General features: G+C 41.0%; 4 protein-coding genes across 5 annotated transcripts; all 4 read right to left on the bottom strand.

Annotated features, from left to right (window-relative positions):
- Nucleotides 1–46: 46 nt before the first annotated feature.
- Nucleotides 47–4,579, bottom strand: LOC113136590 (uncharacterized). The gene is made up of 11 exons (XM_026317534.1): nt 4,420–4,579; nt 4,175–4,244; nt 3,965–4,016; nt 3,520–3,645; nt 3,197–3,340; nt 2,180–2,279; nt 2,003–2,040; nt 1,321–1,428; nt 1,082–1,104; nt 871–976; nt 47–628 (listed from the first exon to the last, which is right to left on the bottom strand). Exons 2-11 carry the CDS (start codon nt 4,241–4,243, stop codon nt 357–359), a joined length of 1,038 nt encoding a protein of 345 aa, XP_026173319.1. The 5' UTR covers nt 4,244; nt 4,420–4,579; the 3' UTR covers nt 47–356.
- Nucleotides 4,580–5,021: 442 nt separating this feature from the next.
- Nucleotides 5,022–15,782, bottom strand: iffo1b (intermediate filament family orphan 1b). The gene is made up of 9 exons (XM_026317470.2): nt 14,414–15,782; nt 12,151–12,211; nt 10,990–11,085; nt 10,327–10,467; nt 10,038–10,222; nt 9,800–9,926; nt 8,746–8,835; nt 8,149–8,279; nt 5,022–8,029 (listed from the first exon to the last, which is right to left on the bottom strand). Exons 1-9 carry the CDS (start codon nt 15,397–15,399, stop codon nt 7,930–7,932), a joined length of 1,917 nt encoding a protein of 638 aa, XP_026173255.1. The 5' UTR covers nt 15,400–15,782; the 3' UTR covers nt 5,022–7,929.
- A 2,701-nt stretch (nt 15,783–18,483) lies between these two features.
- gapdh (glyceraldehyde-3-phosphate dehydrogenase) lies at nt 18,484–23,077 on the bottom strand. Its single transcript, XM_026317537.1, has 12 exons — nt 22,963–23,077; nt 22,506–22,551; nt 21,109–21,208; nt 20,842–20,948; nt 20,645–20,735; nt 20,429–20,544; nt 20,165–20,246; nt 19,886–20,037; nt 19,706–19,784; nt 19,098–19,181; nt 18,920–19,017; nt 18,484–18,829 (listed from the first exon to the last, which is right to left on the bottom strand). Exons 2-12 carry the CDS (start codon nt 22,526–22,528, stop codon nt 18,760–18,762), a joined length of 1,002 nt encoding a protein of 333 aa, XP_026173322.1. The 5' UTR covers nt 22,529–22,551; nt 22,963–23,077; the 3' UTR covers nt 18,484–18,759.
- Nucleotides 23,078–24,991: 1,914 nt separating this feature from the next.
- Nucleotides 24,992–26,794, bottom strand: nppcl (natriuretic peptide C-like). 2 transcript variants are annotated; one of them, XM_026317584.1, is made up of 3 exons: nt 26,779–26,794; nt 25,955–26,106; nt 24,992–25,759 (listed from the first exon to the last, which is right to left on the bottom strand). In XM_026317584.1, exons 2-3 carry the CDS (start codon nt 26,051–26,053, stop codon nt 25,466–25,468), a joined length of 393 nt encoding a protein of 130 aa, XP_026173369.1. In that variant the 5' UTR covers nt 26,054–26,106; nt 26,779–26,794; the 3' UTR covers nt 24,992–25,465. The 2 variants fall into 2 exon arrangements, with proteins under 2 accessions (XP_026173369.1, XP_026173370.1); XM_026317585.1 differs by lacking the exon at nt 26,779–26,794 and having other exon boundaries at nt 25,844–26,063.
- Nucleotides 26,795–27,370: the final 576 nt, after the last annotated feature.

Here is a 27,370-nt window from a genome sequence, read left to right as displayed (position 1 = left end):
AATAAAATTTTATTGTAATTAAAATGCCTAATGATCATATAAACGTTAAACATTCAGGTGTAATACTTTAGATAGCGCTGACAGAGCTTATTAAAGAGTATATACAGGATTTTTTATAATTATAATTTACAACAGAAATTACCTCGCAGCCATTCCTCATAGAATTAATGTTTGTGGTGTGCACTAACCATATATTTTCCCAGAACCTGCAGGTAATAATGTTGCTGTCGCTGTGATTCCTTCAGTCTCCCCAGTGGAAGATGAATATGTTCCACACTCATTTGTAGTTTCACAGTTTTGTAATTCCTTCCTTCAAAAGAATGCGTTTGGGGTCAGTCTGGGAATTATACAATGCATCATAGCTCCTCCTCTTTGGACATGTGGCAGTCCTTTCCCTGCTCCTGGGAGGGGAAGAAAATGCTGTCAATCTCTCCACTCCGCTCTTCTTCGGAGAGATGAATACTGGGAGAGGACGTGGGATGACACACAGGGCAGTCTCTTTCGTCGTCTTCTTCGCTGCTCACTCTTTCCGCCGTTTTCCCACCTTCCACTGTCGGACCAACTTGACCTGTAAACTGACTGAGCAAGCTAAAGATGACTGTCCCTGGATTGTGGACATGAACAGGACCTACAGAGACATTAACAAACAGAGTACACAGAAAGGAATTTAATTGAGCTTTAATTGAACTGCAGAAGTGCTGTACCTACTCTATAGTTTATGCTACTATACTACTCTATAGTTTATAGAGTAGGTACAGCTTAGAATCAGAACAGTACCACAGCTGCATCTTTTACTTTTTATTTTCTTAATGACCACACACAAGTAAGTCAAGCTTTTCCCATAAGAGTTTCCATATCACTCATCAGTACCCAGATTTGCTGCTGAAAAGGATGATGGCTGCTGCTTTGCACTGAATGAGTCTCGGGGGAAATGCTGAGCTGACTCCATTGACTTGCGAGAAGTGTCACGTCCTCCCTACAAAAAGAATATGAACATCAGTTTGGGACAAAAAAAAAAAAAAGGAAATGATGCCATATATGTAAATACAAAAATAAACCCCAGAATCCTTTTGATGCTTACCTCATTGTACAGCTTTACAATAGCTGAAAAACAGTAGATTAAGTAATGAGTAATAGAATTTTTGTCGCACATCTAAACATACAGAATATGCAATGCTCATGACAAATCTCTAACTACAGTCATTTCTAGGCTTCTATGTGAAATATTTGTTTCCCAGAAGTGATACAAACCAACAGTATAACTCAGACACCAGACATTGACCCTGTACTGGAGATGAATATATGTAAAGATCATCTTACCTTCCTTGAAACATGTTTTTTCTCCTGGGCGACGGACACAGAACAGGATCACAAGGGCCACACATCCCACAGCAACCACTGGACACAAAATGGCTGCCAGCTGAGTCTCTGAGACAAAGACACAAGACTAGAATCACACTTGTGGCTCTGTGTGGCTGTAGCTGGATGTAGTGCTAGCTAATTATCAGTAAAACATAAGGTACAACTGAGGATGATAGGAACACCACCACTTTTGCGTGTATTTGTCATAAACCATTTGGACCGAATGGTTTAATCTGAAGACGGAGCAGGGTCAGACAAAAATATTACAATTCATCTTAAGTGTAACATAAATATCTGAACTTAATGTCATGACAATTCTTATGACAGCCGTGAAGATGTGTCAGTCAAAGTGTGAAAGAGTGAATTTCACTGTAGTCTAGACCAAAAGACAGTGGATATCACTGATATCATTCGATTTGTTGAGGCCTTTCAAATTTTTTGTGCCATTTGATCCAGCAGCTGTGAAGCTATTTCACAACACATGTGAATACTTCACCCTGCAGGTGGAGCTGCAGGAAAAGTTAGTTAGTGGGTGAGTTGGGCCCAACGTGGTGGATAGATTGACTCACTCCCATCTCTAGACTCATACTGTCCAGTATAGTGTCCAAAGTTTTCTCACACACCTCGTTTACACACTCACCAGTCATGGATGTCGGTGACACGGTTTGAAGGCCACACCTATGGGAGACACGGGGCAAGTATCTCACATATGAAAAAGGAACCCCTACATGTCTGTACCAAGTGCTAAAACAACTTTAACAATGATGATACTCTATAACTCTATAACAGACCTTATCTCAGGAAATGTATGACTTACTTGGGAAATGGACAGGGTTTGGCAGAAGTGCTGCTCTGCTGTGCGAAAGCTGAGGAAGGTGTTTTCTTATCTTTTCCTGAGGTCACAGCTGCTGCTGCCTCTGAAGAACGGAAACGTCACAGGTTTTTCAGAGGAAAAAACACAGGACAAAACGAACTGTCACACACAGGTCTTAGTAATGGTAACAGCCTTCAGGCAACAAGCGAAACATGGTAAACAGATGAACATCTAAAAAGTCTGAAAAGTCTATAGTTTAGAGAGAGAGAGAACAGCTTGATCATTCCCCACGCTGTCATGGACAGATAATTTTGGAAAATATCAGTATAAGACAAAAACAAATAAATAAATAATTAGGAGGAATCAGAGAGCCTACTGGGAAAATCTGATTCATTAATGTTCATAGTTAAGAATATGCAACGATGAATGTGTAACACCTAGGGCTTAACAAGATTTTTTTGTGCTGCTGTCAGGTGATGTTACCATGTCTCACACAGAAACAAATACCTTTATCATCACTTCTTCTGTTTTGAAGCACCAACGCATCGCTACATTTCAGCAGGGAGTTTTGTTTTTACTATAGCTCAGTGCATTATATTTACAACTGTAGTTCCTATTCAAATTAGATTTTTGCATTATTTGTCCAATGGATTAAGGTTTCAGAAAATCCTCCACAGTTGCAACGCTTTGCTTGTTTTTAGGGAGCTCTTTAATTCATCAGGAAGACCACTCTAATGGGGGATGTGGTCAATGCTTACTTGCTTATGTTTAATTAAGAACGAGTTCATTCAGACTTAGTAATGGTTTCTTTTCTCATTGTGTTATTCTAGGTAAAGGATCTGTACATTGCTTATACTTTTGTGACAGAGTAGAGCTGTGACAATATTTTTTATTACTGTTAAATGTGTAAATAACTCATGTCAGAACCTCAGAAATATATTGTTTATGATGAGCGCCCCCCGCTGGTTGAGACATGCTTATTGTGACAGAGTTGAAAGTCTGCATTTCTCAGGATTTTACCCTTTATGGTTGTTTCCTGGATCTTGTCACAGAGTCTGCAATTCCCTGTGATCTGGTCCACGTCAAGGCATTTGAAACCATCCTCACAGACACACTTTATATTGGTAATTCTGGTGCAGTTCTGAACCACCTTCAGATTATAATCTGAGAGGAAAACAGAGCTGATTTTAGGAAATGTAATCATAGTGAAAGTTAATTTCTGGAAATGCAAAATGCTTAGTGTTGCTATTAACAGATTTTCAGTTTATAATAGAAACCCAAAGGTCACTCGTATCATAGCAGTCCTGTCAGGGACATTGTTAACTCAGTAAAAATGACTTTACCTGCTCTGCAGTCTGCAAAGCAAGGAGTACAGTCGTCTTCACAGTTCAAAAAATCCATGAATTGTCCAGCAGGACAGGGCTCACACTCTTGGCGTCCGTTGTGTGTACAACCCTTAAGAAATGTACCTGACAGAGCAGAAAGAAACACATAGTACAAATAAAGCACAGCAAGCCTGCTTGCCCAAAGTGCATATTAATTAAGGATGTGGTCATACTGCACAAACTCAGCGTGCAGAATGCGTCATTCTTCATCAAGACAAAGAGATGTGCAGAAAAACAGAGACAAAGACAGAAAGATTCTGTATGCCTCAGTGTTTCATAGTTGTTTCCATATATTAATCATTGCTGATTCATTCATTAAAAACAAGTCAAAGCTAAAGAAGGAACAGACAGAAAAATAAACAGACATAAATCAAGCCTATGCCAAACTCCTTGCTCTTCTTACCTGGTGGGCACATTTCACACTTACGGCCACCAGAAGGGCAAATAAGCAGGAGCTGTTAACAGACACAGCACAAGAAGACATGAGCTATTATAATACTACAACAAAGCCCTGGATACTGCATGTTTATACGTTTCATAATTAGAACTGGTTCTTGTACTTGAGAAAGAAATAAGTGTAGGTAGATACACTTAAGAGGAAGAACATTGTTACCGTTGGAGAGGTGAATGCCAAGTGTGCAGTTAACATCAGGATAAAAATGAAATATTGCACAAGGCCCATTCTATGGAGAAAATTTCAGACAATATTAAAATAGAAGATATAAAGTGTTCATCTATAAACAACACTGAAAAGGCAGGTCCCACTCTGTAAAGCTAAGTGCGCCAGAAAAATATATCATCGGTAAGATCTGACAATAAAAGGTATGAAAAATTGAACAAAAAAAAACACAAATTTACCTTCTATGTGATGCACCTTTTGTTCTCCTTTTTGTTTTCTTAACTTCCTTAAGGTGTGACTCTTTCTTACTCTCTCTATTTTCTCTTTGTCTCCTCACACACTTTACTCATGCTCTGTGTCAGTGTTTCCTTACCTGGTTAGATCTTCCTGTGTTCCTGTCTTCCCCGCCCACCAGTCTATGTTTACACATTCAGCTCCCGCACAGAATCATCTGCTCTCTGACTAACAGATGAATCAAAGCCTCATTATTTTCCACAAACTTTTAAGATCTTAAGAATGAAGAGTAAGAATCTTTTCAGTAAACTGAACTGTCTAAAACAGGGTGGAAGTGCAGATCTTGCTGATAGTGGTGGCCAGTTTCATTTCTGATTTAACACATACTTTTTGTAAAACTGTATATTACAAGAAGATTTGATAGCAAAAAGTTCTGTTGTATGTAGTTTTTGGGGATGTTCTATAATGTTTGCTTCTGGCTTCTTTTTACATCAGTTAAATGTTAAATGAAAGAGATTCTGCATTTGATTTGGTTTAAATGTAACTTTCCAATGCTTTAGATGAACTTTAAGGCAGGCAGAAAAGACTGAATGCAAATACAATAATCTTGTTTCTCAGTTGCATCTTTATTCTTTCAGTCTGTCAACACGTTACATACTGCAGCTCTGCAAAGAAGCCTTGTAGCCAAAATTATTGTCTTCATGTTTAAAGCTGCAAAGTCACATCTGTAGATCAAGATTCTGGATTACGATCAAGTTGAATATACGCAGAATATAATAGATCTTTTGAGAGAAGGCTTACTCCTGTGTAAAGGCACAGAAGAAGAGACGAAACAGTTTTTAACCATCATAATTTCCAATCAGTTCATTCGATCTTAATTCAAAGCTTTGTAAGTGTATTTTCAGGTGTGTGACCGTGGGCGTGTGACCGTGGGCATTCTTCTGTTGCAGTCTTTAAACACAAGCATTTATTCAAAGCTATATTTCCTTTACACATATAATATCGAAGCCATCCGATGGTCATTTCGCTGAAGCATTTGCATTTCTATACTTAATTGTTTTCACTATTTATTTTTAAATTGACTTTACACTACATACACTCATAGAGTACCAATGGTACCAATTTCTGAGGTGATAAATATCAAAAGACATCTCAGTCTACTGAAGTAACACTGATGTACAGAGACCGGACTTGTGTCTTCTTCTTCATGCTGTATATTTACCACAGGGAAAGTTTTAAAAAGACTCACTATACAGACACAACACCCCAAAAACATACACGCTGGCACATGCATACATAAACTCACTCAGTGCGCCAAAGTAAAATTATACAAAGGGAAATAATGTTTTATGTCTCTCACAATTTAACTCTGACTTTCCCCTGCTGTTCATACAGTAATGACATATCCTGCTCAGCATTCATCTGATTCAAGCGTCCACACATGCATCGATTTATATAAGCTTCAAATCTGTCCCCCTCCCATTTTTATTACTGTAACAAAGCATCGTAGTAGAGACATTCCACCTCCACCAACCACACATAAGAAACTACACTCAGAGCTATATTTAGACAATACATGATGATGGGTGATGATTGATAGGGGGTGTTCCCCTAACAGTGATATTTTCCAGCAATATCCTAATACATGTTTTTACTGCAGCAAAATGTTTTGATTAACTTTGGGGTTAAATGTGCCCAGAAAACATAAATAGAAATTGTAAAATAGACATATATGTACATGTAAATTCATTATTCTAGTAGACCACCTGCAGCAACATATTAAAGATGAGAAAATCTAAATAGAAACAAATATAGTTTTCTATTTCCAGTGTGTTGACGTTATTTTTTTTTTTTTTTTTACACGTTTTACAAGTAATAGTGCTGATTGTTTCGTACCGTACATTTTTGCTTTGCTCTTCTATGTGCAAATGTTTACAGGCTCAAAAATAATTTTAGTTATATACATCAAGCACCTCGGTGAGCTTCAGCAGCTACATTATATTTAGTAACTTTTTTCATTAATTTCCTGGTAATGTATTGGTTTTATTTTGGCACTCAGTGGCTATTTTACATTATTTTAATCACCATCTTTTTGTTTTTTCACTATTAAAGTGTCTCTGTTCAACCATGCAGCTCTGTTCTAAAAACCTATGCCTTCCCCTGTAGTTTAAGCATCACTGCTGAAAATATATTAACAGCTCCTACATTATAACCTTGGTGTCAGGGAAATCATACTATAATTTTCTTGTCTGTCAGTGACACAGAGATGAAAGTGATAAGCTGTGAGAAGGTACAGACAGCATTTACACTGTTTTCACTGTATCAGACAGAGAAAAAGACCGAACCTGCTAACATGCTACTGGCACTGATAAACTTTAAGCTGTCTTTTCTGTGAGTTTCAATGCATCTCAACAGATGAGGGGCTGCGATGTTGTCAGGCACAGCGATGATGCTGACTGACCAATGTATTTTAACTAAAGTGAAGCTATTGACCAGTTATCTGTAGATTTGATGAAACATCTGTGTCTCGTAGATGTCACTGAAAATAACACTATCAAACTGTTTAAATGCATGTAGTTCAAAGCAGATAAATGTATAAATATGACCACAGAAGACTGTTATTATGACACAACAGCAAGAATTTAACCTTTTTTCAATATTGTTCAAGAGAATGAAGAGGCGTGTTGGTTTTCAGAGACACGACTCTGCTGTTCCAGCATACACACAGCTAATGTTTTGGTTATGTTTCACAATTTTTCCACTTAAGGTTTTGCTAAATAAATCGTAGATTTTACGATTTAATCAGATTTAATCTGATTAATCTGTTACCCCAGCGGATCTGCAGCTGTAGGGCAGTAAAAAGCTAAAAGATGAAATCCTGTTCAAACTCACTGAAGACTCAAACTGTTCATTATCAATACTAAACCGACATTTGTAGCTCATCAATAAACTTTTTTCATTTAACAGTGCCATGTTAAATTACCACCACTGTACTGAAATTAATCTAGTTCCTGTTTGTTGAGAGAATGTAAATTATAGGACTGTGTATTTGATGGATTGGATCTGAAGTTGCCAGAGTTGTGACCAACAATTACTGAATATATATATATATATGTGCAAGATTATTGTAAGGTGCCAGGGTTAACAAGAGTTGAGTGAAAGAGTAATGCTATGCTCCAACTACAGCACTGTCTCACTGCATTAGAGGGACATCAGCCCATTTACTTACAGTACATTTACAATCTTCAACCTCTTGACCTTTCACAGGATAATGAATCCTGACAATAATCCAGCTTTGCTACTCCTTCAGAGTTTCAGTGCTCAGTCTCCTCAGACCAAAGCTGATTTGCCTGTTTAGCACATTAACAAATGATATGAGTCAGTAAATGAAGAGCGTCATATGTAAACATGGTGTTGCCTTGGATAACTTGTATATTGCATTGGTGCGGTACTGTAGCCAGATGCAGCGGTGGTCACGTGATCATGGCGTCTCATACTACCAGGGTGAGGTGGTGTCAAGACTTCCCAGTGCTGGAGAAAGAAGGTGGAGACCCTGAAGACCTGTCATTTTCTCTGTGGTCACTCTCGTCAGAGGAGGCAGGTACAGCAGAGTTACTGTCACGGACGAAAACAAACAAACAAACAAACAAAAAAAAAAAAAACAAAAAAAAAAAACAGTTATTCACTGTGAAAGTTCTGTAGACCAGAAGCCAGTGTGTGCATGTGTGTGTTACCTGTCTCCACTCTGGGTAATGAGTCTCCTGCAGGTCTCCATCTGGACATCCAGGCCTCTCTTCATTGAGCACATCTCCATGTACTCATGCAGGTGCCGGTTCATGTCACTCTTAGCTGTGGCCAGTTCCAGCTAAAGGGAGGAAACAGAAATATAAAAAATGGCCACAACAAGTGGTGTGTTCCTGGTGCTGATCTGTTTACCGTAAAACAGGTTCAGTCCTGTACCAGAAGATACTCGCTACAGGTACTTTACAGGTTTTGGGTCTAAATGAAGAATAATAATTACTTGCAAGAGTTTGCTTGTTAATGAATGAAAGAAAAAGTTGGAATTAAATTAAATAAATGAATGAATGAATGAATGAATGAGAAACTGAGAAAGATATGACTGAAGCATTCGAGCTATAAAAAAAGAGGGCGAATCTTAAACATGCATCATACTAAAGCTGCTGCATCGTAAACTGAGTATACAAAGGACATGAGAACAATCAAGACCGCCCAAAAAAATTAAAGTAACTGATAACATTAAAAAATGAATGTATGAGCACACAACATCTTTGACATATTCGAAAAAAAAAAAAATGAAATAGATGTCTGACCTCAATCTGGTCAATTGTCTCTTGGTATTCCTTCTCTCTGGATTTAAACAGACATTCGGTGTCATTAATCACTTTTTCCAGACAGTCCTCCTTGTAGAGAGAGACAGAGAAGAGAGATTTTGACTGTGCTGAAATACGTACCCAGAGTATCTGAATATGGAATTAAATAACCTTTTCACACTTATGAAGGCAGGGAAAGACTGAATTAGTTATGTTCTCACCAACTCCACCTCTTCTCAAGTTGGAAAACTTAAGTCAAATGACTTAAATGCCAACAGAACATGTGTTTGTGTGCTAACCATCTAACAATCAGACACAAAGTAAATGACAATACTGTTAATGCACCGCTGGTTTTATGCTCCCGTCTGCTCAGATTTCACTGAATAATGCAGCTCCCCCCTTCAAAGGTACAACAAACTCTTCAAATACCACACAGGCAGTGAATGAAAACAAATACCTACATGCACTTCTTGGAAACAAACACAGCATACACTAATACAGGCCACAGACTGCATTTGCACGCACGCGCGCGCGCGTGTGTGTGTGTGTGTGTGTGTGGGTGGTTGCTTCCTCCAGAAATGGCCATGTCCCAGTAGAGCTGTGAAGGTCAGTGGAGTTGGCTGTGAGAGATGCAGCTGAATCAGACAGTCATTGCCTGAGATGAAACGCACATCAACTCTGCTCAGGACATCAGAGCTTTAAAAGCTTCCTAGAAATCTGAACAGTGTCAGTATCTTGTATCATACAGTTGTCTCAAGGATGACAAAGACAAAAAGGATCCTTCCCTTTCTCTCATGACAGTGCAAACAGGCCAGGCATTTATTTATTTATATATGTAATAAAAAAATACATGTACAAGTGGTAGATGCAATAAAGAAGTGACTGTAGAATATACTTTGAAGCTGAGTCAGCAAACTCTGAATATTATAAAGTTAAAGTTAAGTTGATCATTTTTGTGTCCATTCCATGAATCTCAATCTAGTTCATGCTCTCAGTCGTTAGTATCAGAGCCTGAAATTCGTATTGAAATTACTTATTTTTGGCCACAGCCTACCTCTCCTGGTGGGTGGGTGGGATCAGGAGGCAGAGTGCATCCTGGGAAGTCCTCCCAAAGAAGCAGTGTCTCCTCAGTCTCCTCCCAGGCCAAGCTGTCGCAATCATCCTCAAACTCACATTCACGCCTGGAACAAAAAAAAAAAAATACAAACACACATTGAAAAGTAACATTTAGCAGTGGAGCAGTGAAGGACACCTTCCATTTTAGTCATAAGCCTCATCGTCAGACCACTCACAGTTGGTTCAGCATCCTCTGCATCTCCTCGTTGATGTGATTGGCTGATGAGCCACAGTGCTCCTCTTCTTTGCCCACGCCTCCGTCACTTTCAGAGGTACTCACAGATTCGTCACACTCGTTCCCGTTAAATGGCAGAGGAGTTTGTTTCCGCCGACAGTTTACGGATGATTGGTTGTTTGGGACCTGGGGGGATATATTCAGGATTTAAAGGGTCTGCGAGTAAATTTAATAACACATGGAGATAAAAAGAGCACAGCTCAGCTCAGCTCAGCTTTTAACCCTGGTACCTGGTACATCTGGATCACATCCTCACAGTTTCTCTGCTGTGCTACGTCACACAGACGAGCAGTGATGTCAATCCTGCGGCAGATGTCCATGTCCACCTTCATGGCTTTCTCCTGAATCTTAGTGTCGAGCTCCGACAGGTTCTACAGAGAGGATGGAGACTTATTAGAACAGTGAGCCTGATAAAAGAACTGTTATAGTAGCACTTTAGGATACAGAACCCTTTATGGAGGGTTCTAATGTGTAAATAATGGGGCTATTAGTAACAGTTTATAGAGTTTACTAAAGCTTTATAGGTAAATAAGAACATAAATAGTTGGTAAAGTCATAGCTTTCTTTTAAAAAAAAAAAAAAAAAAGAAAAGTAGCCAGAGAGATTTTCACAAGCTGGCAACCCAATGGTTTTTTCTTTATCACTGATCTAAAAGGCATTAGTAAATGGTATACTGACATTTGACTCAGATTTGTTTGAATCAGAGTTTTGTTTGACATGTCGTTCTTAACTTTAGAACTTATAAATACTTGTCTTATTGGATAGTGGTACATTTCGGGAAATGAATGCGACAGTTTATCCACTGAGATAAGGGACAAGCATAGCCGATTACTGACAACAGCTGCCACAGTGTATGACTGGTCTGTGGCAGTATGGGTTGTGACTGTGCTCACATTGCTCATGAGGCCTTTGAAAAGAACCAGCTCTGCCTTCAGCTGCTGAACTCTGAGAGCCAGCTCATCTTGGCATCCTTCACTCTCCTGCAGGTCCTGCACACATAAAAGAAGCCATAAAAACGTACACACGTAAGCACCAAGTGCAAACATCTTAACCACAGAGACGTCTTCCTCTGTCTTTACTGGAAACCCTAGGTTACATTATGCGAGCAGAGGCCCTCTACAAAATAAAAGCTCTATCTGCAAGTGCACAAAAACATTGCAGATCTTAAGTGCATAATCTACTCTTGAGAGCTCTAAACATTTCTAAGGTTATTGTAATGCTCTCTTCTCCCTGATGACTTATTCATATGTGCAACAATATTGGTCAAGCCCCACTCAGTCTTAAATTATGTTTTGCTGCTGCTCGTGAGCTGTTGTGTTTGTGCTGCCTCCTAAATGGGGTCAGGTAAACATCACTGGCAATGGCACAAATGTGCACAATTACACGGGTATGTGTGCACGTGCACAAACACATCCTCCCATCCACCCACCGACCCACCTACACAAACACAAACACACACACAAACAAACACACTCGCACACAAACGAAACCAACCAGCCACCGAGTTTATAAAGACACAATAGCAGGAAACACAAATATAGCAATCACCCTGACAGCAGTTGACAGCAGATAAAACTGAAGTTGTCTTCGGGTTCACACTTGATGTTTTTACATTCCGTTAAATGAGAATGACCCACACACTTTAATCAGTGGATAGCCAGTGGTCGAAAAAAAAAAAAAGAAGAAATCCAATTTCAAGTGAGTGTGACGTTTGAGTCAGAACCTGCTGAACCAGCTGATGCAAGCTGCACAGAGGAAATCATGAATTCCAGCAGAGTGAAAGCTTACAGCTCACCAGTGAGGCAATTTTTAATGAAAACTGCCTTATCACCAGTGTAGTCCTTTCATCTTTATCATGTAAGCTGCTTCACCACTAACACTTTGATTATTGCAGGCACACCTGAAAAGCAGACAAAATCTTAGCTTAATAAATATTACAAACAGCTGATTAATGACCCAAAGTAAGGACTCTACACACGCACGCACGCACACACGCACACACACACTCTTGGTCTGCTGCAGCCATATATGCCTACAGGCCTGTATAGCATTACCTCCTGTAGGTCTGCAATCTTCTGTTGCAGATCCATCCTCATAGTGTATTCTTCTTCCCATCTAAGAAGCACAGAGATGAAAAATTAAACCACTTTGTTGTCTGTACCTTAACGGACACAAAGATCGGTGCTGAAAAAACTGAAAGTGAGTAAAACTGAATCACAATGTAGATCCCTGCCTCGCTAGGTAGTTTGTCACCCAAAAGGTACTTGGCACTCAGCTGTGGAGAAAATCCTGGTAAAATACTGGTCAGTAGATACTGGATATCAATGCACAAAAATGGGAAAACGATTTTAGTCACTGAATACAGCGACACCAGATGCATATAAAAACTGGTTGTAATTAGACTAGTGAATAGGAGTGACTGTGAGTAATTTGGCGATTCATTGATTCTTTGGTGAATTGTGTCCTCTTTTATTGCATATTGTTACTAAAGCGACTGGCCCATGAATCTGAACTTGTACATGGAAAAAACCCAATAACAGATCTCGTCTGTGATCTCAGATTCTGTGACTTCAACACAACACATGTACACCGTAAATGTCTGCTCACTGCAGTCTGTAGCCTCATAAATAAATCCTGCTTGAAATGCAGAATTCTGCAGCACGTCGAGATGCTCTGGGAATACTAAATCCGAAAGAACCTGAGTCAGGAAACGGGAGTCGCTGTTATGGAGGATGCTTGTTTGACCAGTAAGGTGAGAATGCGCAGAAAGATGAGAAATGCTTCTTCCTGCAAACCAAAGCCCCAGCAGTTACATCTTGCAGTGCATGCTGCATTGCAGAGACAGCATGGAGTGCAGAGAGGGGAAATGCGCAGTAGGAGAAAAGATGGAGAGCATGAGAGGGGATGTGTTCATTGTGCGGGACTGTGTCGGGTTTATGTGAGAAAAAGAATGTGAGATAAGGAGGGTGTTGGGGAGGTTGGGGGGCAGTGACAGAGGGAGGGCAAAGCAGGAGGAGGAGTGTGAGAGGAACGTCCTTGAAAAAATACAAAATGCACTTCCAAGATTTAGGACAATCTGATAGAGATAACAGACATTCAATTATTAAATATTAAAATATTTATATACAGGGCCATGAATCTGATGGTGTGAGTTTCACTTGAAGAAGCAGGTTTTAATCTCCCCATTGTCCTGAGGTAAACTGACACCTACAACAAGCTCACAGAGACTGAGAACAGCCAGGACCCCTTACAGAAAGCTGAGTGTGGGAACTAGGCAGAACAGAGGTAACCTCCACCCTCATGTCTCTGCATACAAGCTAATATGTCTGATGTGATATGGTCCTGAGCTGTTACGGTCATTCCCCTCCCTCATAAACAAAGAGCCCACTATAGTGTGGTCATCATCATCTCTGTGGCTCTTCATTTGGACATAATATGAGGGGAATTCAGCAATGAACGCGCCTGCTGCAGTTAACTCAGACATCCCCCAAATCCATAGAGAATTTATAAGACCTGGGCTGTTTTGACCGAAAATTTAAAAGGTAAAGTCCACCCTAAAAAAAAAAAAAATCACATTGAAGTTAGGTCATCGCCCACATGTACAGACAGCTGTCTCCCTGAACTGGAAACTAGTGCGTCCAGATTTGAACTGGTGATGTCAGCAGGTGGCACATTCAGACAAGAGCTGTTTTGTCCGAGAACTTAAAGGTAAACTCGGGCAGTGATGATGATTAACTTGCTGTGGGCTAAGAACAGCTCATTTATTCACATCCCTATTTATATTTCCTGATTAGTCAACTGGATGTTTTGTCTATAAAAATGTGGTGGTCAAAAATGCCATTACTCTATTGCTGAGAGGTGTTTTCATTTCACATATTTAAAGTCTGATGGGCTCTATTTCAGGATGGATTTTCCCTAATATTCCTGTAAACTAAGCCACTGGTGCAGTCAGCCCTTAAGCCCTGAAGTGAACATCTGTGTTGCGGACTGATCCCACAGTAACATGTCCCCACTGAAGTTTGGCCTTCATTCTTCTTTATATTTAGCCTGTGGCGTGCTCTTTTTTCTTTTGGGAGTATTTCTAGCAGCACCACCTGCCTCTGTGGTCAGATATGCAGGGTCAGGCTGGAGGTGATTGATGGAGACGATTCGTGCTCACTCAGCTCCTGCTGGAGACAGCTGGTATGGAACTGCTTTACTGCTCTGCTCACTCCTCCAAAGTAGAGCATTAAGAAAAGTAGAGGACAACCCCACACTGTGTGGAAATGTCCCTGTGGGCCTGCTATAACTTTAATAAAAAGGTTTTATTCCATTTACCTGCGTTTATACTCGTCTCTCTCCCTCTTCACTTTGGCCAAGACATTATAGAGGGCTCTTATCTCAGGAGTGATGGTGTCAATCTGGACCCCAACTCCATCCGGGTGCACCCAGGACACTCCTGGGCTGGTGATACGCTCAGCACCGGGGCCGAACCTGCGGGTGTGGTTGTAGGACCAGATGGTGCCTGGGAGAAACCGTGGAGGAGGGTTGGCGGGGCAGCCCGGGCCTGTGATGGTGTTGGGGACAGTTTTGAAGCCAGAGCCAGGAGAGTCCACACAGGGCGATGACTGGCTGATAATGATGGCTGGGTTAGCTGTCTGGGTAGAAATGGTGTTCTCAGCGGCTGCAGGCGGGAGTGCTGATGTGAGTGGTGGTGTGAACAGTGTTGTTGGCCTTCTGGCTGAGTTGTTGGTGTTGTGGAAGGGAAGGGAGCCGGGCCTGAGGGGTATAGTACCAACAAATCCAGTCTGCACACCTGCTTCTTGAGTAAGCGCCCTGTTCTCACAGCATCCCCCTTGGCTGCCCTTGTTGGCATCCAGCGCCTGTTGCAGCTGCTTCTCTAAAATCTTATTTCTGCGCTCTAATTCGTGCACTTTGGCCAAAAAGCATCTGAACCGCAGATTGAGAGTTTTGAGGACACTGATGTTGGATCCTAAGTCGTTTCTGAGAGCCATGGCTGCAGGTGGATGCGGCACAGCGCGGTGCTGGTAGGGGCTGCTGTGATTGTGGTGGAGGTACGTTGAGGTCTGTGAGGGTGCGGTGAAGTCAGGCCCAGACTGATCAGGCCCAGAGGCAGGCAGCTCACCCAGCAGAAAAGACGCCGGGTCCGGTCCTCCGAAAACGGCGTCGGGCAGGAGGACTGAAGGAGAGTCCGGGTGTCCAGGCGTTTGGCTCGGTTGAGGATGCGGTTGGAGATGCGTGTTGGCCCCCAACAAAGGATTCATGCTATGGTATGGAAAACTAAAGCGCTGCAGATCGGGCATGAACACGGACGGGAATTTTCTTGCTACAACAAAACCCACTGGCTGGATAAATAATAAGAAGCTGTTAAAGGCAGCTCAAAGGCGAACGCGCAAAAACGCTAATATTAACCTGATTATATAATCGTTTCTAAATAAGAACCTTAAGGCTGAGAGGTCTTAACGTCGGCTGATGGATCAGGGCTGTTTGACGGTCCGCAAACAAACATCCAAAAGCGATTCCAAAGAGGCTTCAGGAAAGGATTCACAGTGCGGCAACAACGGGTCTGCGCCTCCGTGAGATGTTTTGCAACATAAACGTAGCGAGGAAAAGGAAAAGACGCAGAGCGTGAATGAATAACAAAGAGAAACCCGGTGTCACCGCGTCACTGGAGTTCTGGCAACAAGATGTGACCGCAAGAAGGAGCGAGTGCTGCGGGATTGGAAGAGCACCGCTACCGTAAAGACGCGACTAGAAGAGCACTGACCCATTAACTGTTTGTTTTCTGTGGAGCACAACTCCAGGCACTGTTAGCTATTTTCATTTCTTACCACAATTTATAATTTGGGTTTGGAGAAACTATGATCCCCCACATAGTAGGCCGGTCTGGGTCAGATCTGGTGTAAGTGGTATGTCAACCAGATGTGGACCAGGTCTGGCACTGTTTACATGATGGCATGCTACATATGGGCCTATTGTGGTTGAGTTTATGTTGCCCATATCTGTCTATGCATATGCGTGTCAGCCGGCACGCATGTGTTCTCTTGTGTGTGTGTGAACCACAAAGAATTAAGTCTCACCTTTTCTATGTTTACCGGTGTCTCACCCCACCACCCTACTCCTAATTCAAGTCTCTCAGAGTTTATAGCGATTAAGTGCATTCATACACTATTTCTGTTCCAGTCATGTTTCAGTTTACAGTTAAATATGTTTTGAATTTGATGTTTGATTGTCAATTGATTTTGATTGATTGATTTTCATTTAATATGTATTGTTATTTAGAATAAGCTATTCAATTCAAAATAAATGTTTGTTTAATTGTATCACTGTTGTTGAGGCATTTTTAATCTGGTGGCACATGTGGTTATTACATGGCTTGATTAAGATATATATTAGGTAGACATCTGACGCCAGTGCTGACATCTGGGCCAGGCAGTGTGTCTGCAGCTGGCCTTGTGCTGGCCCATGTGTGGCCCTCCTCTGGCAAACCAGATCTGGGCCACCAAAGGGCCGTCATTTTTTGTGGTATGTGGGCTGATTGTAAGTGCACTGTGTGGGCCAGAACTGGGCCAGGCCAATTTTGGAAGGTGAAACAGTTTCACAGAAAAAAAATTAACTCTTTATACATATCAAACTGGACTGAATCCAAGGCTGGTTGTGCCACTTTTGCCATGTCAACTGGTTTGTGGTAACTTTTTCCACCACCCACCACAAATTAGATCCTCCATAATGATGCAGAGAAATGAAAGAACGTTATTAGAAATTATAAAGAAACAATACATTATAAAAACATTATCACCTTTATTGTGGGAGTATTTATTGCCAGACTGTTGTATTAGACTGCATTAGTTTGGTTTACCTAATAAACAGAAGAAATGCATTGCTTTTGTTTTGAGAACAAACTAAAGTCTTTTTTGTTTCTATCACTAGGGGGTGCTGGAGTTGCAATATTTCAATTCTGCACATAGCGGCTTAAATGAATGACAAGTATATGAATAAACAAAGGCGTAGAGACTACGAGCCATATAGAAGATAAAGATTCTGTCATTCAGAGACAACTCTGTGCTCCACCTTGAAATAGTGATACAAGCACACTGGTTATTGTTCACATGTGTTGTTTGACTGCAGCACACAGGCAATAAAACTGAGGATTACCAGTTGATGGTGCAGTTGGTCCCATAATGTTCTGCTCCATAGCCCCCAAAACCAAGAGCAGGCAGCGAAGCCCAGAATAATATGTAAGCCCCCAACAGAGCTGTGGAAAAAGCCACATGATGCCACTCAATCCACTGACCTAGAAAACAAAAAGCATAATGCACATTTAACCATCAGCAAATTTAACTGAGCCTTTCACTTGAGTCAACCAATCTGAATGATCATTAAATTAATAATCTCAGACTTCACAGCAGCTCTTCAGGCAGCATTCAGTTACAAACACCCAGACATGACACAGGCTGACAGAGGAAGACTTTGGTCTCCTGCAAGTAATGGATCACCACCTTCTGTATATGAAGCAACACCTGGAGAAAGCGAAAACAGGAAAACAGCAGCAGACAGAGGTAAACATTTCAAGGGTGTTGGGGGTAGAGTTTTAGGATAATGAAAGAAAATTTTTGTTCATCCATTTGCAGCAACTTCAGATATCAGAGAGCCTGGATCAATACACTATTATATATACACTTACTCTTCTATTCACTATAGACCAACCAGTTGCTCACTGTCAAACAACACAAAGAAATGATCCAGCCTGACTGCAGTACAGAGCATCTATCTGTAGCTTCATTGATTTGTTGTCTAAACCAAACAACGAAGCCAATGTTTCAGATCCAAAGACCTATTTACTCTGAAAAATGTTCCTCAGGTTGAACTGGACACATTGAGATGACAGCCTGCACTACACTGCTGATGTTTTTGTCTGTATGCATTGACTAGACCTCTGAGTTTCAAGAGCAAATATTTCAATTGAGCTCTTGGATTGGGATCACAGCAGCTCTTTTTTTTTTTTTTAAAAAACAGTAAAATTTTACTTCCAGTTGACAAAAGGGTCAATTTTTATAGCATTTCCCTAAAAGAGACACCAACTTTTATTACTGTTTTTATATTGGAAACTCATAGATTAGACATTTATCTTTTGATTGAGCTTCAGCAAAAACATTTTGTCAAAAGGACAGGATTTTTAATTTAATTAACAGGGTGGGGATGTTCACAGGTGCACCCAGCTTTGTTATGCATGGATCAAAACCTGTTTTTAGTGTTTATGAAGTCAACCACCCATAGGAATCCAATCACCAATATCAGAATTAACTCATGGGAGCTGTTCAATATCAATGTTTTTTGTAATAAAAAAAAAAAAAAAAAAAAAAAAAAAAAACACAAACCGGTGCAAATCTCACAAATCGAGGACTTTATTCCACCACTCACTGCAGCACTTCAGTACTACAGACACTCACACCTTCACCCCATCTCACACAAGAACAGAACAGGGAATTGAACAAATACAAAAAAGTAATTGGTCACCAATTTAAATCTTTGTTTGCTCTGTGGGACCTTTCCTCAGGCGTATCATGGGGGGTCAACTATCAGATGGAAGAAGAGGTATAGAGAATACAATGTCTTATTGCAAAATTATAACTCTGGGTTGAGGAGAATGTGGGTGATGCCATTTACTCCTTGGAAGCCATGTGGGCCATCAGGTCACACACACGGTGGCTGTAGCCGAACTCATTGTCGTACCTGGTGAAGAAGCAAGAAAAACAAGTCAGTATGCATCATTACTATTAACTATATATATGGATATGAATGTAATTTGGACTGAAAACATACCATGAGACCAGCTTGACAAAGTGGTCATTGAGGGCAATGCCAGCACCAGCATCAAAGATGGAGGAGTGAGTGTCACCGTTGAAGTCTGTGGAGACGACCTGCATCAAAGAAAATGTGACATTGAGTGAAGTGATGAACAAAACTGTTTAAAGATGAGGTGAGATAGTTGAGCAGATACCTGGTGCTCTGTGTATCCCAGGATGCCCTTCATGGGACCATCAGCTGCAGCCTTCACAACCTTCTTGATGTCATCATACTTGGCCTGTGGAGAAATGTTTGGTTTGTATTCAAATACAAATATATAAACATGCAAAAAAAAATTATTGTTTCATTATTACATAAATGTAAACGATAAATGTGGTAATATTTCAACTGATCAGTAACTCATTTAGGAAAAAGATCCAAACCCATTTCTTTGACTTTCCTACCCTGTAGCATTCAGTCCAGAGTCTGACTAAAGACCTAAATACCTACTTGGGGACTTGGGGGGGCAGGCAGAAGTAAATTAAGAATTTTCAAAAGTAGAATTTGGAGTAACAGAAGTTGCTCAAAGAGTTGCTCTGAGTTCAGTTATTTGGGACTATTTACTAGCAGATCAATAGCCATTTTGTTCAGGTGTATGTGGGATTGACTAAACTACACTATTGTTTACAGCAACATAAACACTGTTAGCACAACTTACTACTAGGATAAATTCATGGCCGTTTTGTTTTTTCCTTTTAACAGACAACTAAAGTAATGCCAGATTTATCTTTTCAATAAAAGAATATTTGCACCGTCACTTACAGGTTTCTCCAGACGGACTGTCAGATCAACCACTGACACATTGGGGGTGGGGACACGGAAGGCCATGCCAGTCAGCTTGCTGTAAAATGGGGACATGCAGTGGGTAAGAACCAAATCCATCTTCACTGGTCTTGTTTAGACTGTTAATCTGCAATGAAGTCATGCACTGTTGGCACTGACCCGTTGAGCTCAGGGATGACCTTTCCAACAGCTTTGGCAGCTCCAGTAGAAGCAGGGATGATGTTCTGGCTGGCACCACGGCCATCCCTCCATAACTTACCAGAGGGGCCATCCACAGTCTTCTGGGTGGCAGTAATGGCATGAACTGTGCTCTGATGGACAAAGACAGGAAGAGATAAGGATGATTCAAACATAAGCACCTTAATTGTAATTTCAGGCTGTTTCCAAATATGGATTTAGGGGCTGCCAGATTGTTTCCAGGTGAGTTTTAATCCTCACCATAAGGCCCTCAATGATGCCAAAGTTGTCATGGATGACTTTGGCCAGGGGGGCCAGGCAGTTGGTTGTGCAGGAAGCATTGCTATGGAGACAAAGCATTAGTTAAATGAACACTTTCAAAATAAGTAATGTTTGTACAATTTTAAAAAATAAAATATAGATGAGTGAAACACTAATGCCATAACTTAAAACCAGTGTTCTGATTTGAATTTTAGCATCACTTCAAATATCCAAAAACAAAGCCTGTGAGACACTGATTCTCACCTGACAACCTGAAGAGACTTGTCATACTTCTCATGGTTGACACCCATGACAAACATGGGAGCATCAGCACTTGGTGCAGAGATGACGACTTTCTTGGCACCACCCTTCAAGTGAGCCTACAGTGTTGTGGTGAAATCCCATTAACACATCACTGCAACAACTGTTCATTAAAAACATGTACAAAATGTCATAGTACAAATACAAAAAGGTACATACAGAGGCCTTCTCAATGGTGGTGAACACACCAGTGGACTCAACCACATAGTGGGCACCAGCCTCACCCCATTTGATGTTGGTAGGGTCCCTCCTGCAAAGGCAACAAAAGTCAAATACTTTCAGTTCTTTTTCTAATGATTGTGCCCCTGTAATGAAACTAAAACATTCTGGAGCTAAAGCCTGGATAATTAACTCACTCATGGAAAACAGAAATTTTATGTCCGTCAATGACCAGCTTGTCACCCTCAGAGTGGACTTCGCCCTTGTAGCGGCCGTGGGTGGAGTCATACTTGAACATGTAGACCTGAAGAAGAGATGAGGAGACATTTGACCGTTTTCAGTAATTTGACAAAAACAGTGGAGTTGATAATTGAAATCAATTTGCATAACATTCAGCAGCATGTAACTGATGGCTGATGTTTGTTTACAATCCTAATGTCATATTTAAACCATTCTTTCCTCACCATGTACTCCAGATCAATGAAGGGGTCATTGATGGCCACAATCTCCACAGTCTTGGAGTGGAAAGCAGCACGGGTCACCAGACGACCAATGCGGCCAAATCTGAAACACGAACAGTAGTTTCTTAATCTGGCCACTAGATGGGGATATGACACCATGTAACTTTGACAGAAGTCAGTAGATGACCTGTTCAGTCATGTCAGTTACAGTAAATTGGAGCTGTACCATGTCTGAAATGTCAAAGTAAAATCTGTTTTCTGACAATCATTTCAACCTGTTGGGGGATACATGGACACCCCCCACCCCCTTCCCACCCCTCAGGAGACCTGAAACCACAGCTAAAGAAAGGGCAGGGTTCAGGAGGAAGTGCCATGGGAGAGGTGTGTGTTTCAAAGCTTATGGCTGCATGGCTCACACATTCTCCACTCTTGGGGCTAAAGTCGAAATGAACCTCTAATGTGGTAATCCTGGTGACAGCAGCCTGCTGTGTGATCAGAGACCAAGTTACTTTTTAACCATGGGGTCCAAAATTCTGGCACAGGGAGAGGGGGTGGAGAGACAAACAGACATTAACGTCAGACTGCGTGTTTTCAATAGTATTTGAAAAGCACAGGTCCTTCTCTGCTTTCCTCAGACTGTTATCTGCTGTGGGCCAAAAGTCAAAGATCTCAAAGAAAAAAAAAAAAAAAAAAAAAGACCAGCTGTGGGTCTGTGCACAGCTTGACGTAGGTGTCTATCTATATGTCCTCCATTACGTCCAAAACAAATTTTCCCTTGTTCAGCAGCTACCTGGTATCTGTTAATTAAGCCAACATCAATGATTAATGCAGTCTGTCCTATTCAGGACAAGTCCCCCCACCCCCACTGCCCAGGACTCATCTAATTATTAAAGAAGCAATATTAAGCTTACATGCACAATCTAATTCACTCATATCCCGTTTGTCCAATGAATGTTCATTTGTCTCCTTCCAAAAAACTCTAACTTGCAGCAGCCTTTTCAGTGACCTACAATTTTAATTAAAGGAAGCGTTTCTTGCCTTGAATTTAAATGAAGTATTTTTCTATGAGGTTCAAACTTCTGCTTACTTTAAACTAAAATGTATCCCAGTGCAGTAACAGCATATATTTGTCGTATTTATTACAATACTCGTCCGTTTTATTTACCAACAAATAAATAAGCTCAAAGCAGTGTTTCCTGTAGAGTAGTCCAGAGGCGCCATTAAAGATAAATCACTGTTAAAGACTACATGTGCGCACAGGCCAGAGGGGTGGGTGTGGCTCTGTGAGCTCAGGGTGCACACATACTTGTTTCACTTAGTGAAGCGTGTGTCACTTATTTAGTTTAATTAAGTGTATTTGGGTTCACTGTTAAAGTGCGTGGATGAAAATGTTCTCTTACCCATTGATACCGACTTTCACCATTTTGCCTGGGTAGGTCTAGTCCTCTGGAAGGAGAAATGAAAGGAAGAAAAACTTATTAGATCTGACAAACCAGCACACGAGCGTTCAGTACAAGATCAGCAGTTTCTTTGACTATGAGCTAAAATAATTCAGACAAACATTAAAAAAAAATAAAGAAAGGTATCAAGGTGTAACAGTACTTTGAGAAGAGCTCAGTTTAAATCTGCAGAGTGCTTTTCTCCGGGTAGTTATTAGATAAGAACTTTCCCTGTTCAAGCAGCAGTAAATCTACACAAAAGCAGAGTTTCTCCCATGTGGCTGAACTCACGCCTAAAGTAATTTGCTTTAAAGCAAGCCCATGCAGATTATCCACAGGTGATCTAAAATTCGTCATTCAGTCCTGGAGCCTGTGGCTGAGGCCGGACTGAAACCATTTCATGACAGGAGGTGTTTACCGTTTGTGATACGCCTCAATCTGCCTTGCGACTCCGGGTGTGAGTGGGGAGCAGCACAGAACAGCTGCGCGTTTTTATGGCTAACCGTGATCTGGGCCACGCCCCTTAATGGTCACTGCTCCTCGCCCCGCCCCCCCCCCTCTGAATGTCAAGGTCGTCAGCCTGCAGAGAGACGTGCAGGAAGGCCTCTACAGCTCAGTCCGTGAGGAGAACAACCTAGAAACTTCTCTCTTATCATCCCTTTTCTGCTAATTATAGGCCTAAAGCTTGGGAGTCTTTTGTTCAATTTACACTGGCGAAGTTAACTTCTGAGTTCCAGTGCCATCAGTGCCATCAGGCCTGGTTGTTTGCATCTGTAAGAGGTCTCCATGTAAAAAACAATAACCTTTTTTATTTTATTTTGGGCACATTATTTTCAGACTTGTGCACAAAACTGGGGTGTCTGGTAACATTCCTGAGATACTGGACTGAAAAGAGAGAAGGGTTCCTCACTGACCTTCTCTGTAAATACAGTCAGAGACACAGAGGCAGCAAATGAGGGATCAAATCTCTGCCTTCTGACTGACATTTAATGTCCAAAGACCATGACCCTAGACTTAGGGATACTCACCCCTCTTTCTCTGCTTCTCTGTCTTGTCAGCAGAAGTCAAAAGTCTGGGAGAGTCTTGGTTACTTAACATAAACACACAATCAGACGTGTAGAGGGGGCTTCTTCAGTCTGTTTTCAGTTGATTCAGCCATTTTTGTTTTCTCAGGTTATATTAAAAAAAAGGTGGAAAAGCATTCCTTGAATGATCAGTCTTCACTCACTGCACACAGAGGTCCAAGCATGTCCGTTTCTTTCATCCTGAATTACGTCTGGAAACAGTGACAAGAAAGCAAAATGCTAAATCAGAATAATGAGATTGTCTGTTTAAACCAGTGGGCCATTCATGTTGTATCCTGTTGTCAACGCCCCTCCTGACTGTACACCGTGCCTCACCAGCACTCCTCACAGTGAACTGAAACCTTTTCCACGGCAAGGCATCTTGTCACCGAGGCAGACCATCAGCATGCAATACATTAAATACCTAGCTAGACCAAAGATGACACTCAGTAACCTGCTGTTTTCCACCCCAGTCAATCATGTGGTAAAACATATTTTGTAGTAGGATGTTGCTCTGCACCAAAACCTGGCGTTTCATGGTTGCAGTTCAGTGGTCCCGGCATAGCTGAACTTCCACAACCCCGAGTGCATGCATGCCAGCGTTGGCATCTGCTTTGCAGCTTAAGGTCAAAGAGGGGAAGTAAAGGTCAGGCTAAGTTTAGATTCTGGCTGGCTAGTGAACACTTGGGCCATTTTATACTCCCAGTACTGTAAATGGTACCTTGTAAAGATCACATGTTCTTTTTGCATTATGACAGACAACCCTACCTACTGTAGAGCAGAAAGTGACTGACCATGGTTTAAAATATCTGGATGAATGATTTTTAGTTCAGTAGAGCTGTCGCTGTTAGATTCAACACATAATAGAGTGTCTTTATTATCTAATATAACTATACATATTTGTCAGGTTTAACAGAAAGTGCAGTAACAACACTGTTATATGTACAGATTAATGTCTGCATGTAAGAGGGCCCTTAAGCTACATTTATACAACTTGCATCATGTATTAAAGTCGTGTACACAGTCCAAAGGGCAGTAGTGAACAGATGAACAAATACACACAGACTGCCATCAAGTGCTGTGGTAGAAAAACTGCATCTATTTTATGTCAAAATTTAACTCAAATGCCAGAAATGAAACCTAACAGTCAAAATCTGACTTTACCTTATCAGAGGTGTTGACAATTCATTTTCATTTCCTCTAAGTTTATTGCAGAATAAGGATCAGTGTTTAGAAAATGTTCTGTACACACCCTGTAGTAAATTCAGTTATAGAAGAAGCAGAGTTGCAGTTATTACTTAACATCCATTCCATACTGCAGAAGGATGGGGACAAAATGTAACAGTTCTGACAAAGATCTGAGAAAAAAAAAAAAAGACAATAGAAAATGTCAAATCCATTTATTCATGCAAATCATAAATCAACATAAAAAACAGGTGCCATTGTTTTTTGAATAGCCACGTCCATTACACAATTTTACACACGGTTTCCTGGCAACAAAATGTCTAAATATCTTGACATTTACTGTACGCAGACAAAGCTGGAGATGCATAAAGTGTCACTGACTTAAACAAGCGGAACAATCAAAGATGATCATCTGATGTAAACACAGCTCATATTATTCAGCTTAATACATACATGTGGAACAAACTACAGCTGCTCTTTTAAATGATGACTATTAGTGTGATGTGTCTGATCTACACGGGATGAAACCACATTAGCAACACTAAGTTCACACCATACTACATATAGTCTACACGCATGTAAACATCCTTCACTGCAGGTAAACACCTTTGCATGTGTGTTTTAGCCATTTCATAATCTAAGAAGCATGTCACCAGTCTGTGTTTCTCTGCACTAACAACCCAGTCCACTCATGGACCCGATTCGATCCAGCTTCAGCCCAAAGCATCCCCGGTTCCACCCCCTTCGTGATCGGTCTGGTTCTGCTCTCTTCTGATTGGCCAGGGCACCCTTCAGCAGGCGCAGCCAGGGGGTCTCAGGCTGTGTTTGTACCTCAGCCCATTTGGGGTAGTCAGCTGCTTTGATCCCAGAGAAGGTGGACTGCTCCTCAGGTTGGCTGTTCAATAGGTTCTCCAGATCATCGAGGGTCAAAAGGTCATTATAATGCTCCAGAAACTGCTCCATAAACTGCAGAAAAGGGAAAAAATATTAAATTTAATCGTCAGGCGGTGTACAAGGGCAAATAATTCAATCAGTGATCTATTTCATTACTCTCCACTCCTTCTGGACTGCTCTCTTGTATCCACTAGTCATCCACTTTGAATCCCCTTCAATCTACTCTTTCTTCCTTCTCTATTGTTCCCTCTCCCCTACCCCCCAGACCTGCACAGAGTCAGGAGAAGGATGCAGAGCGCGAGCCTCTGTGATCTCCAGGGGTGTCAGGAGGAGCAGGGTGGCACAAAGCAGCACAGGACACAACATGACAACGGAGATGAAGCGCAAGAATGACCGGTGACGAAAACTGGAAACACTGCCTGCAAAGATCCAAATACAGATGGAATCATGCGGAGAAGTTAAAACGCAACAAGAATGATAAATATATCTAAAAACAATGCATAAAAAATGATATATAATCAGATTAAAATATGGTCTTGACATAAATTAGTACTGTTTTAGTTAAATCTTTACAGGCACAGGTTAACCAATGCTCAACTGATTTCTTCAGGGCATATCATTTTTTGTTTGGATATTTAGCAGGTGCTGTGCAAATAAAACAAGTAGATACAGATATATAAAAGCATGGGATGCCGGATATATAGGGCATTTAACCGAAGCCAATTTGCAGCCCCCGTCTCTGGTTAGGCTTTAAAATCTAGGTTAAAATGAAACATGGAGTACACAAAACACAAAAAAAAAAAAAAAAAAAGTAGAAAATTATAATTGCAAAAGTAGGATTTCTTTCTTTCAAAAAGTCCTGATTAGATGGTATTCTTTGAAAAAAATAGAGGATTTTGCTTTTTTAATTAAAATGGCAAAAAAAAAAAAAAAAAAAAAAATTACTACCAGTGATTTCAGTAATTTTTAAAAGATACATTTCCTACAAAACTTCTATGTGCTTACAAAAAAACTCACTAGCAGCTTGTTGAAACAGCCTCTAAACATTCCTCATTTAACATGGTTTAAACCATTTAAAATGGAATACTTACCTGTTTTTCTTTCAAAGATCTGGATGTCTTCTGCTCTCACGGACTCTTCATTTCTCGCTCTGTCTCTTGGCTACCTCTCACTTGTTGGTACCTGCTGTGAGCATCACTATCTCACTTGCCTGGCTCCTCCTCCTCACTCTGTGATGGAATTGAAAGGATGATTTTCTTCCTCTTGCGTCTGTCCTCTTGGCAGAAGCTGAATGTTGGGGCATCAGCTGGGATATTGCAGAGGTTTTGTAGAGCCAGAGACGACCCCCCCCCACCCCACCAAACCTCATCTTCCGCCTCCACATCTCCCTTTCTTTGCCGTGATGTCATACCCTTGGAGAAGGCGACTGTCATTGCCAAGGTGACTGTGAACTCTCCCCTGTGTAAGCCATGCTGATGCATGTTACTGTACTGCACAAATCAAGGTCAAAGGGCAGTGGTCAGCCAACACCTTGTCAATGTGATGAGTGAGATGAACCAGCTGGAAGGATTCAAATGCTTTATGTCACGACTTAATCTGAATATTTTTCCCCATGTGGCAACATCGCTCCCTGTGCACATTAGCCTTCCTTTCTCCCCTTTGTCTCCACGGTGTTACCCAGCA

Source organism: Mastacembelus armatus, chromosome 16 (genome assembly GCF_900324485.2).
Source record: "Mastacembelus armatus chromosome 16, fMasArm1.2, whole genome shotgun sequence".
NCBI classification, from domain to species: Eukaryota; Metazoa; Chordata; class Actinopteri; order Synbranchiformes; family Mastacembelidae; genus Mastacembelus; species Mastacembelus armatus.
The sequence above is the reverse complement of the archived record's forward strand: the minus strand, read 5'-3'. Positions and strand labels throughout refer to the sequence as shown.

What these genes read in the sequence shown, in the direction of transcription:
- LOC113136590 (XM_026317534.1), bottom strand. Translation starts at nt 4,243, where the DNA reads ATGGGCCTTGTGCAATATTTCATTTTTATCCTGATGTTAACTGCACAC. An exon ending in TGGCATTCACCTCTCCAACG is followed by an intron (nt 4,017 to 4,174) that starts GTAACAATGTTC and finishes GTCTGTTAACAG; the next exon opens with CTCCTGCTTATTTGCCCTTC. An exon ending in AAACCCTGTCCATTTCCCAA is followed by an intron (nt 2,041 to 2,179) that starts GTAAGTCATACA and finishes TGTCTCCCATAG; the next exon opens with GTGTGGCCTTCAAACCGTGT.
- iffo1b (XM_026317470.2), bottom strand. Translation starts at nt 15,399, where the DNA reads ATGCCCGATCTGCAGCGCTTTAGTTTTCCATACCATAGCATGAATCCT. An exon ending in AGAGACGAGTATAAACGCAG is followed by an intron (nt 12,212 to 14,413) that starts GTAAATGGAATA and finishes TGTGCTTCTTAG; the next exon opens with ATGGGAAGAAGAATACACTA. An exon ending in CCACCCACCCACCAGGAGAG is followed by an intron (nt 8,836 to 9,799) that starts GTAGGCTGTGGC and finishes TCTCTCTACAAG; the next exon opens with GAGGACTGTCTGGAAAAAGT.
- gapdh (XM_026317537.1), bottom strand. Translation starts at nt 22,528, where the DNA reads ATGGTGAAAGTCGGTATCAATGG. An exon ending in GCATCATTGAGGGCCTTATG is followed by an intron (nt 20,038 to 20,164) that starts GTGAGGATTAAA and finishes TTTGTCCATCAG; the next exon opens with AGCACAGTTCATGCCATTAC. An exon ending in TGGGATACACAGAGCACCAG is followed by an intron (nt 19,018 to 19,097) that starts GTATCTGCTCAA and finishes TCTTTGATGCAG; the next exon opens with GTCGTCTCCACAGACTTCAA.
- nppcl (XM_026317584.1), bottom strand. Translation starts at nt 26,053, where the DNA reads ATGTTGTGTCCTGTGCTGCTTTGTGCCACCCTGCTCCTCCTGACACCC. An exon ending in CTTCTCCTGACTCTGTGCAG is followed by an intron (nt 25,760 to 25,954) that starts GTCTGGGGGGTA and finishes CCTTTTCTGCAG; the next exon opens with TTTATGGAGCAGTTTCTGGA.